At 32.3% G+C, this 12,297-nt stretch overlaps 1 protein-coding gene across 1 annotated transcript in view; it reads right to left on the reverse strand.

Annotated features, from left to right (window-relative positions):
- NBEA (neurobeachin) overlaps positions 1 to 12,297 on the reverse strand; it is a 516,634-nt gene that overhangs the window by 389,677 nt on the left and 114,660 nt on the right. The window contains exons 7-8 of the mRNA XM_050714797.1: positions 7,782 to 7,901; positions 4,536 to 4,682 (exon numbers count right to left, since the gene is read on the reverse strand). Of these exons, the coding sequence (XP_050570754.1) occupies positions 4,536 to 4,682; positions 7,782 to 7,901 (267 nt within the window). The remainder of the gene's footprint in view (positions 1 to 4,535; positions 4,683 to 7,781; positions 7,902 to 12,297) is intronic.

Genomic DNA, 12,297 nt, shown 5'->3' on the forward strand with positions numbered 1-12,297 from the left:
TACATCTGTAAATACATCTGAAAATACTGTAAAAAATGTAATCACTAGGGTTGTTATCCAGGGTGGTAGAATTAAAATAGGCAATTTATAGGCTATCAGCTGCTCTTTCAAAAAATAGTACAGGTTTCTGCCAGTTATGTAAACCCATAAAACCCATGCAGCTTTTGCAGAGTTCTCAAGGCTGATGGAAATCCTGAATAAATTTTCTTGTTTATGGCCAAATGATGGGAAACGGTGACTGCTCAAGTGACTGACAATATGAGCTCTTGTGACAAGCATCAATTTGTCATAAGAAAGATGTAGACTGAATAAACTGGGCATCTGACTGCAGCTGATTGAGAACCCTTGGAGCAGATCTGTCAGTCAGTATGTTTGGTAAGGAAACTCCCAGTGATCCCCACTCACTGCTTTGTGCATATTAAAAACCTGTTCAGCACCAAAGAGACTTCCTTTTGGAAGAAACTGAACTAGAAATGTTCACGGACTGCTGACAGTCATTCAGTCCAAAGTATCAGACTTTAACCAATCTGAAGCAACAACCCCCCCCAACCCTGATACTGTGGACATTCACTGTGGACATTCAGGCTTCAGCATCGAATGCTTTGATTTATAAACGTGTTCCCTTATCTTGCCACACTGCTCGCTGAAGCAGAAATAGCCAGACTAAATCTTATGCTTACAGCTTGAGAGTTGGCTCTCTGTTCATATGGCTGTCTAAATCTCACTTATTGGGAAATCACTACTCCAGGTTAGAGACTTGTCCTGATGAAGGTGATGATGCATTTCTCCCCAGAGAGCATATTTAACTATACAGATATATCTTTGTACACTTACTGCAGAGACAGAAATAGTTCAGTTATTTCACTGATTTCAAAAGTTATCTGAAGAAAGAATTAAAGCCATCTAAGTTGAACTTAAATTGGAAATCCTATTGTTCTATTCACATTATTATAACATGATGGAAAAAGAAACTATTAATTAGACACAACACTCCTTTGTTACTAACATTAGCTTACACAAAAAGAATCTAAATTTAGCATACTCATCCTGTACTGGGGACTTGGGAAAATGCATCCACAGGAGGATAGCAGAGGCTGTCAAGTGTATAAGGTCAAGTAGCAAATGGTTAATTACTGGTCATGGAAGGAATGCAACTTTGAGATCTGGTACAACCAGTGTGAGGGCATAAAGACCGCAAAGAGCCTTAGTTATAACATGTTGAATGGTAAATACGTATATTTATTCCTTTATACCTTATCAACATAAATTAGCTTCTTTATCAATTATTCAATATAGGATTGATATATGTATGATTTTATATGAGATCCTATATGATATATACATGATTTACAAGAAACCCACATCTTTGATTTTCTCTGCCACAACCTCAAACTTGTCATCAAGTAAGCACCTTATCTAAAACACTCACAGGAACTCCTGAGATAATTTTTAGCCATTATTTTTTATCTGGTTATCAAAGTATAATAAACAATGTTCAGAAATACATAATACATGTGAATTTGTTTACATTTAATATCTACTTAGTGTAACCATCACTAGAGAATCAATAAAAAGTGTTTTCCAGACTTCATAGGAAGGAGAGTGATATCTGTCTAATCTAGCTACAAACTGGATACATGGAGAACTTGTATGATACCCTGTGATTACTATAATAAAAATGGTCTAAATTAGTTTTGGTAACAAAGTATGAAGCTTTCGGTCAAAATATAGATTTTTTTTTTTTTAACATGGAGAAAACTATAAATTTGGATTCTTTATTTATCCCATATGTATATTTTCCACTTAGGAAGGCAACAAATACCATGAAGAGTTTTAAGAGAGCTACTGCCATCTCATGCTGCATTTTTGTCACCTGGGACATAGCAGCTGACTTTTAATCAACCTTTAAATGCCTACCCTTGAACTGAACTGATGAGCCTAAATACATTCATTTAGCACAAACAATATCTTGGTGCATATACATTATATTCACACTGTATATATATATATATATGTATATATATATATATATTCATACAGTATACAGAATTCCATAGAAGATGCAAACAATCTAATTGCAGGAAGTTTTGGAATTCATTGCACTTTTACTTGAACATTCTACATAAGTGGTAGACATGGTGTCAGACTACAAGTGGTATCAGAATTTATTGGACTACAAACAGTATAAGAATTTATTCAGAGATCATAAACATTTCTGCAATTTTTAAACCTACAATAACTAATAAAAATTGTCAAGACAGAAATCTAAGCTTTTGGGCAACCAGATAAGCAGCTGAAAATACCTATGTAAATAGAAGTATGGCATAAGGCTATTAAGATGTAGGCTTATACTAGAATCATAACAGTTAAATTTGAAAATACAAAATTAAAAACTCCCAATTACCATTTCTGTATTTATTAATATTAGAAAATAAATTGCCTCAACCCACTGGAAAACAATTAAGCGTTATTTTCTTTTGTTGCAGGATTATTTTTATAATAACAGGAATTTATTTTTATAATAACAGGAATTTTTTATCTGCAGCATAAATTTTCATGTCATTACATGCATTGCATACATTCTACATCAAATTTTCCAATAAAAGCATAATAATAAGATACAGGAAAGAACAGGAGAAGATCATAGTCCAACTCATCTGCAGTATCCAATGCTCAATGCAACTGAAGCTAAAGCTAAAATGGTAAGAGGCAGGTAAGGTTGTTCAGAAGTGAGAAGTGATTATAGTAGATGTTGTAGCTGACTGCATGTGAACATTATAGACAAAATGAATGAATACTGGAATCTTATACAAATTATATCGTAAAACAATAGCTAAACATTTTAACTAAAGTTAAAATCTCAGAGGCTTCTACAAATGAGAAATAGGCATTAATTAATGTTTAACCATTATTAGTAAAAGCTAATTTTTCAGATTCTTAGAGAAAGAAGTAAAATACTTTACAGAGGAAAGAGGCATTAGCTGTGCTGGGAACACAGTCTAAACCTAAAATCATGGTATACCAAGGAGAAATATCCCTGAAGTTTTAAATTAATAACATTGACATTTTACAAAAATCAGTAACAGGCTATGGGTGTGAAGAAATTTAGTTTAACAGAAGCCTAATAATCAATAAATGTAATAATGATCATGCAGTAACTACTGGAAATATCGTTTAGCATGAAAACATGTATGCCTTATGAAACCCTTCAACACTCGATATTATTACATAGTATTTTTCACTTCTTGAAACAAATGAAACCATTATTCCTATTTCATATATCTTCACTATGCTCCTGCAAATCCGGGAATTTAATAAATTCATAAAGATTTACTACATTTATTATTAAGCACTATAAGGTCACATTACTTTCTTTTGTATGACAAAAAAAAAATATCTGCAGAAATCTTTGTTCAAACAAAATACAGTATTAAGGCTGAAATAAAGTACCCCTTGTTTGCACATGTGATACACTTCTTGACTAACTTAACTAACATTTTAGGTTTTACAGCAGGTTTTAACCATCAACCACATGCAAAAGACTTCCCCTTCTCCAAGTACCTTTGACATATGTTTGGCTATTCACACTACATACATACCACAAAAGATATTTTCAGTTGTCACTGTCATTTAGATGCTAGTTTTCATCAAATGACTTACAGCAAAGTCATTTTCAGCAAAGCAAATTAATGTTGTTAGAATCTAAATGTTGATCTGTATTTGCCCCTTTTTAAAAGTCTTTATTTTAAAAATATATCATATACTAAGAATCTGCAAGTATTCCGGATGATGCTGCAAATTTCAAAAATCAACAAAAACAAAATTTGGGAGTAACTGATGGTAGAAATTCCATACTCTTAAGCTAGGTTAGAGCCGATCATTCATTTTCAAGTCTTCTTTGCTGGGCAAACAATTTCCACACACTTCTGCAAAACATTTACTTTGTTTTTCTTGATAAAATAATACTATACACAGCCATTTCAAGAAATAACTAACATTGTTCATACTAGAGATCAAAGTTTATGCATGCACCATGAATTTGTCCAAACTGTCCCCCCTAAATTTCTCTGGCAAAGCATATATGAAAAGCTCAACCTTTACTTTAGCAGCACTCTTTAAAACTGTGTATTTGAACAGAATTGGCTTATTATGCTTTGTTCAATGTTAATCTGGTTTAACTCAGTTTTTAAACACAAAACAGGAGAGAAGGGGAAAGTTGTTCCCCTGCTATTTAGTACTCAAAACACAAAATTGTTCTAATTTGATTATGACCCAAATTTATAAAAATCACATATAATCATGTTTCAGCTATTTTTTAAAGCAATTACTTGCATCTTTCAAAAAGCTGGTAGAAATTAAGAGCAGTTAGGAAACTTGACAAAACCCTTATCTTTTGCTGAAAACAAATCACACAGCTCTATATGACCCCAAGAGGAATATCTACATTTACATATAGCTTCCAACTATATCTATCAATTATATCTATGAATTATTTTCAGTTTTACAAAAAAATGTTTTTTAAGATCCATTATTACCTTATAACCAGGTCCTAACTGATGTATTGCAAAAATCTGTGCTGGGTTGAGTGCTTCCGTGAATACATATACTGCTCCAAGCTGGCCACAGAACACTCGATTAGCATCAGCAGTCTCCGAAGAGCCAAGAAAACATTTGTCATAGCTCTATATCAGAAAGATGCAATGATAATGAGCTTTAGTTATACAAAGTATATAATGAAATCGTATTCACAGGCAACTACTGGAGCTAAAAATAAATGGAGACCATAATTAAGAAAATAAACCATTCATTTATTATTTCAATACCTAAATTTTTGTAGTGAACGATTTCAAGTGTCTTAGCATTTATTATTTTATGGGTTGGTACTACAATGCTGTTATGACTGGCTATTAGAATTTCTTTTTTATTAATCATTTAACATAGAATAGAGAAATTTAGAATGGCAAAATACACTGTTCTTTCACTGTTGTGCTAAAATAGCTAAACACTTGTAGCAGAAAAACAAATACATTTTTTTTCTAGTTTGCAACTGGTGCACAGTCTTCTATGACCACATCTTATAATGATGTGGTTTGAACTTAAACTCCTCTTCTGACTTCTTCCACAATCATAGAAGTCCCTATTTTCTGTTCTTTCTTCCCACATCTATCCTTCTAGATGCACAAAGGCCTTCTGCAGTTCTCCATCTGTCCATTTCCTATTATTTCATATTTGAAGTGTAGCTTATTTTCCCTCCCCAAGTTAAATTTATTTTGCAAGAATTAGGTTAAGTTCTCCTGGTGCTTCCAAGAAAAAAGGCTTTTAGATCAAATGAAGTTTAGAATTTAACCATCCAGAATAAAAATCTGAGAAATTAGGAACCAAGATGCAGCACAAGAGGACTATATCTACAGCACAATGATCTTTGGCAAAGATCTCTTAGTTTCCTTGCCACGTGTACTTTATTTAATGAAAACAAGGAACGGGCCTCACTTTTTGACACAAATTAAACTAGTATAATCTGCATTAGGAAGCCTGTTGGAGTTCCAGAAGCATTTGGACAGTGCTCTCAGATATATGGTTTGATTTTTGGGTGGTCCTGTGTGGAGCCAGGAGTTAGACTCAAGGATTCCTAAGGGTCCCTTCCAATTTAGGATATTCTATGTTTCTATGACATCATCAAGTTTGTCTTCATTTTAGTATCTGAGCAAAAAATCTTCCACAAGACTTCATTAACCCTCTAATTCTACATCTTGAACAGTTTTATGCTTTCTCTCATGTCTTCCCATAACTGGGGGAAAATTCCTAATCTAATATCCACAATAATCAACTCTTCCAATGTAACATCCATCTCTAAATGTTATTTGATCTCTTATAATCAACTGTTTAATGTACTGATCAGCTAGCAATTGTACACATTTTTGATTATTTGTGTTATGTGTTTTCATGCATTTAATTTAATCTTTTTATCATAATCTCTAGCTATAATTAGTCCTTGGAATAAAAACATTGAGTTATGTGACACATAACTAACACAATAAACTTTTTATAGCTTTTATATTTCATTAAATAGCATTAATGAAGTTGGAGTTAATCGAGACATCATTGAAGATGTCTCGATTGTGTCTGCACATATGAAAACTGTAGACTGAAGTATTGGATACAAGAGGTAAATGTCAGATAATGAAAAATGACATTAAAATATAAGAAAACTGTAATGTGAGATCTATTGGATGGGAATAAATCAGTTCACAGTCTTTTCCAAGATAAAATCTATGCTTGAAATAAAAATTCAGCTGAGTCCCTTAACTTTAAATTCAGTAATGCAAATCTAATAAATGCTTTATTAATCTGAAAAGTATATAATCCAAATGAGTTTTATCCAGTGGTAGCTTTGACACAGTGAGCATCTGAAAAGTTTTGTGTTTATTACATTTAGTGTTTTCTTCATCATTGGGTGTACAGTCTCATCCCTTCCATTGTACAAGAAAATGGACTTTTTTTTAAAGCATATATAGATTTAATTCAAATAATTTATAATTAAAAAATATGAATCTGATACATTTCCTCTAAGAATGTACTGTTAACATAAATTGAACTCTGTCCAATTAACATTTAGCTGTATTTACAGGTAAACATGCAATCTTCTCCAGGTAAAAATGACTCATTTCTGCCTGTGGTACAAGCAGACACAAGAACACTGTATTCACTTGTTCTGAGCTGACTGATGCTATGCAACTCTGTGTGTCTCAATATCTTTTAATTGGTAATCTCCCTAGTTGGCAATCCAAGCCAATAAAACGCAAAACACAAAACTGCAATTTTGTAGTACTTAATTTGTACTTGCTAACAACATTAATTAAATACTAATTCCTTAATAATTAGCACAGCATTTTTAATACTGGTCAACTGCCTATGAACTAATCCAAGTCAAACAATAAAAGAAGCAAAATATGCTTGCTACTGGGATATAGATGTAAGACATCAGACTTTGTTTAATGCTGCAAGTTTCCTTACGCTTCTCCATGCTTCTGTTTTCCAGCTTTAACTTTTTTTTTTCTCCTTAATTTCTATTTGTCTCATTGCTTTAAAATGGTAAACTCTTCATAGAAGAAATTATCTCTCACAATATTTATACAGTGCTTAAAACAACAGGACGCTGACCATGGTCCAGACTATTCAGTTCTACTGCAATTAAAAAAAAAATACTTAAAATCTAATGTTCAATCAACAAAAATAGCATAGAAATCTTTTAATCATTAACAAATATCTCTTCTCGAATAAAACAGAATTTAATGTGATACAAAAATGAGTACTTGGCAGCATGCGTATTCATTAGGCTGAATGAATCAGTTTTTCTTAAGGGTTTTCCTTAATCTACATCTCTCAAATCTGTAACTCCACCATAACTTTCTATGGAAAAAGTGAAATATGAATCCGTTGTTGTCACTGTCCTCTATACAACATCATATATTAAAAACATTAACTGTAACAGACTCTCCAACAAATCTCCACAAATTTCCTTAAAATAGTGCAAAACAGAGCCAAAAATTCATAATAATCTAAAGGAAAAAAAAAAAAACACATACCCAAAGAAACCACAGCAATACTAAATTTTATGAAATACATAGCTAAGGCTTTTTAAAGCTTAAAAAAAAAATAAAAATTTTGCAAAGATCTAGAGAAAATACTGTATTTTTCTTTCTTTTTCCATTTACTTTAAAATGAGATGAACAGTTTGATGTGCTGTGAAGCTATGAGAAAGGAAAAAAATAAAATCTTACATCATTTGTGTTAACATGCCAGGCCATGTCACCATAGGATACCAGCTGACCATTCACGTAACATCGTATTTCACTGTTTCTCCAGCGATTATAGATGTGTACAATGCTTATCATATACCACTGAAAAGAAACGGAAAATCAGTATATAGTGGCAGTTTTTGTGCTATAACACATAAACTTAATGATTACCATTGAAAATAAGTGAAAAATCTCATGAAGTTATATGACCAGATGAATCCTTATGAACTCATAAAATTAAAAGTCAAGTCAGTCAAAAAAAAGTCAAGTCCGCTTGGTAGAACAGTGCTCAGACATAACAATGTACCTACTTACATCTTTTTATGGGATATGAGCCAAAAATGCAATAAAATTAAAACCCAGTATAATTTAAAAGATTATTACATTCCCTTTCCTGAAAGTGTAATCTAAAAACATATGTACTATACACAAAATACAATTCAGGTCTCATCAGAAATCCATTTCTCTGTGCCTTAACAAATTAACATCACGTATCTCTGTCTTTTAATCTATCAGAAATTATTAAACAAAAGGAAAAAAATCACCACAGCAGATTTTATAGCCCAGTTTAGCACCTTATCTCAATTGCTTCATATTTTATAATCAAGGAGAGAAAGTATCTGAGTAAAACACTTCCAAGTACAACTCTGGTGGTCTTTCAAATAATCTGTTCAACTGGAATCATTATGTCCATGATGAATTTTAATTGTGAATTGTAAAGTTTAAGAAGAAAATCTTAAATATCCTTTCGAACTGAACCTTCAAAATAACCTAATCCTAAAAATGGTAATTTAATCTTTTGTGATCTGCAAATCAACTCATACTTAACTATAATGGGTGTCTATTCTTTCAAAACACATACAAACCAGAAGAAAATGGACATACTGGAGAGAGTTCGACAAAGGGCCACAAAGATGATTAAGTGATCAAAGCCTCTAACACATGAAGAGAAGCTGAGATATGGGACAGTTTAACTTGGAGAAGAGAAGGCTCAGGGACATCTTATCCATGTGTATAAATACTTAATGGGCAGGAAGTAAAGAGGGAGTCAGAGATTTCTCAGTAACAGGATAAGAGGCAATGGGCGCAAACTGAAATACTTGAAATTTCATTTAAACATAAAGTAAGGGTGGTCAAACAGTAGAGCAGTTTGTCCAAACAGGTTGTGGAGTCTCCTTCCCTGGAGATGCTAAAAACCTGACTGGAAACACCTAGAGCAGCCTGATCTAGCTGCCACTTCTTTGAACAGGGAAGAAGGACTACATGTAATAAACAATTACTCAGCTGCTAGGAATTCAAGCCATTTTATGAGCATCTCAAAAGACTGATCATAGTGATTTTTTATTTTATTTTATTTTTTTTCAGCTAACTGCTTAAACTGAATATACTGACTTTATCTTTCCCTTTTGGGTAAGGCTGCAGTTGTCTCAGTTGTAGTTATAGTAGCAGTCTCGTAGATGTTAGTAGCAGTCTTGTAGATGTTATCATCTGGACTTACCAGGTACAAATGCTCATTTATTGTGTTAAATATATTATTATTTGGAATAGTCATTTACAATTTATTTGTCTTCCCTTTCTTGGCACATTTTAATTATTACCTTTTGACTGTTATGTTTAGTTAATTTTTTGTTTGTTTTTTTAAAGCAAAGAACTTGCACATCCCTTGGGATTTTATTTTAATAATTTTGTTTTATGATTATGCCACTACTTTTCAGAATACTTAGTAAACACACCTTCATGAAAATAAGGTATATCCCTCACACCCCTCCATGGGATTCAGTCCAACTATGAAAGGGCGTCAAAAGTAGTACTACATTTTCTAAGCTAAAATAAAATTGAAATAGCTATGCAGCAAAATACTCATATTTGTATGAGCTTTACCAACAAATCGCCACCCTTGGAAAACAGCACTTCAAATACTCTAAAGAGATGCAGCTCCTCATGATTTACCTCTTTGGTAAAAGGTCAACTAGTTTAAACCTCCATCAGCATTAATTTGCGTCATTTTGTGTGATTTTTATATATTGTATGTAAAATATTTCAATATCCAAAACGTAACTGTATTTCTAGGCCTATGCTCCACATCCTACAAGAATACAAGTGTCTGTCCCAGACAGCTGCATAAGTCAACAAACATAAGTCCCTAATACAGAAACTACATTATTTCATTTGACTCTAAGTTGCTTTAGTGTTCAGAGAACCTCATAAACAAAAGCCAAGTTAATAAACAAACTCAGATCATATTTACTGAATGATCCAACGATAAGAATCTACGAACTCCAAGTTCACTTAGATGCCTACTATAAAACAGTCACCTACAGTTCTTACATAAGAAGTGTAACAAGTTGGGTACTTGTAGGCATTAAATACCATTCTGCAAGTCTTAGCTACACCTGCAAAATAATTTGCTGCAGGTGCCTTTTTCTTGTTCAGCTGACTAGATTAGATGGCTAACCTTGTGGAAGAACTCACCTCCTAAGAGATAATTTAAATAATCTAGGTAGTTGTTACAACACAAAAAGTATGAATAGAAAAAGTATTCCTTTCCTCCTTCGCCTTCTGTTCTGCCTTGGTAAGAAAACATATCAAAGTTTGTTCTTCTATAGGAAAAAAAGTAAAAGAGAGAATTTCATGTATGTTAAAGTCTGAACTGTCTCAGTATATCACTGATGGTTTCAATCATTTAAATTTTCTTCCTTGTTGACTTGTTTTACAATTACATATCTTACAATATAAAACAGCTGTGAAGAAGTTAGAGAAGCCATCCTCTAAGTGGTTGAGGTGGTCTTTCTCTTCTACACCAACAATACTCTCATCTATAATATTGTGCCATACCATCATTATCTTTATAAAATAGTGAATCAGTTATTTGTCAGGAATTTTCAACTTGTTGAAAAAGTACTTCACAGAATGCATTTAGTTTGGACATACAAATGAAGCATGTTATTGATGTATTAGACAAATTCTTTTTCTGCCCTCTGATTTAATTAAAATGTTATAATTTTCACCTGTTCTCCTCAGTACCCTGTAATTATTTGGATACAATTGAAAATGTTGTAGGCAGTTCCTTTATCTTTTTCTTTTCTTCCTAGTGAGAAATATGTCAAGAAACTTGTACCAATTTGTCTTGCAGAGTCAAAATGAACTACTTTACATTTACTCCTGGGAAGTTAAGTGATACAGTCTACTAATCATGACTTAAAAATGCAGCCCTGATCAATTTCACTCATTAAGAATGTAACCATAGTATATGTAACATTATTTTACAAATATCAATAAACATTTTTCAACTTGAATCACTGAGCTTCTTACAGCTCCTACCTTAAAAAATAAATAAAAAAAGGAAAAAGAAAAACAGGTACAAAACATTTCGTATTATAACAAATTTATTGATCCTACATGCATATAAATAAATATTTTATATTCACTTCTCCATAGAAAATGTCCCCTTGGCATGTACCATTCTTTTGCCTCTTTCAGTCGGATACAACTCCCTGTAACTTGTAAAGTATAACGATTCTTAAATACATAGTTTAAATCGCAAGGAAGTTCTTTTCAATAAAAGTAGCTATTAAACTTTTGAAGAAATAGGAGTGTTTAAACTTCATATTAGTTGCACAGTGAAAGCCTTACTTTCCCTTGCCACTTGAAGCATGTAAATGAGTAATTTGGAGTCAAACGCATTTGTTGGAAACTGCAAAGGTAGACCTGAAATAGACTAAGTGCTACAAAGACGGCAAGCAGTCTAGCATTGATATCCTTCATTACTTAAAAAAATAAAACAGAATATATATATGTTATACATTAAAAACTCCCTGTATAAATCCATAACTTCCTAAAAACAGTTCCCAAGACTCTCTCCACTGTTAAGGGATGATATTTTTGTATTAAGTATGAAGTAAAATGATGCAGATTTATTCATTTATTTATTTATTTTCTTAGGGAAATAAAGTACTTTTAGAAAATTAATATTATACTTATTTTGCAAAGATTTCTCTGTCCCTCATCAAGTAACAAATAAGCACATACCCAACTAACTTGTATTCTTTTTTTTTTTTAATTTCTCAACACAGTACCTTAGTGCAGGTTTCAGATTCACTTGGTGACTCACTCTCTGAGGCAGGTTTAATAGATACAGATCCTACTAATATAAAAATTTCCCTCTCTGTATCAGAGGAAATAAAAGCAAAAACATTTTTACTTGTTGCTTTTGAAATCAGAGAAGGCACAGAATTAGAAATAAAAAGCATGCAGCAAAATATATTTTCTCAATAATCTTTGCAGTAGTCCCTAAACTGAGTTGTATTTTTTATATTTCATATTTTTTTATTTTTATATGCATATTAGAATGCACATTTTTCCACATCTGTTTTCCATGTCTTTAAAAATGTATTTTCACTTTTCCCCCTTAAAAACTTATAGTTAACAGGAGGGTAAAAAAATGCCACTCATTATACAATAGTACATACGAATATCTCACTTCCTTCATGTTCAAGTA

Source organism: Cygnus atratus, chromosome 1 (assembly GCF_013377495.2).
Source record: "Cygnus atratus isolate AKBS03 ecotype Queensland, Australia chromosome 1, CAtr_DNAZoo_HiC_assembly, whole genome shotgun sequence".
Classification (NCBI taxonomy): Eukaryota; Metazoa; Chordata; class Aves; order Anseriformes; family Anatidae; genus Cygnus; species Cygnus atratus.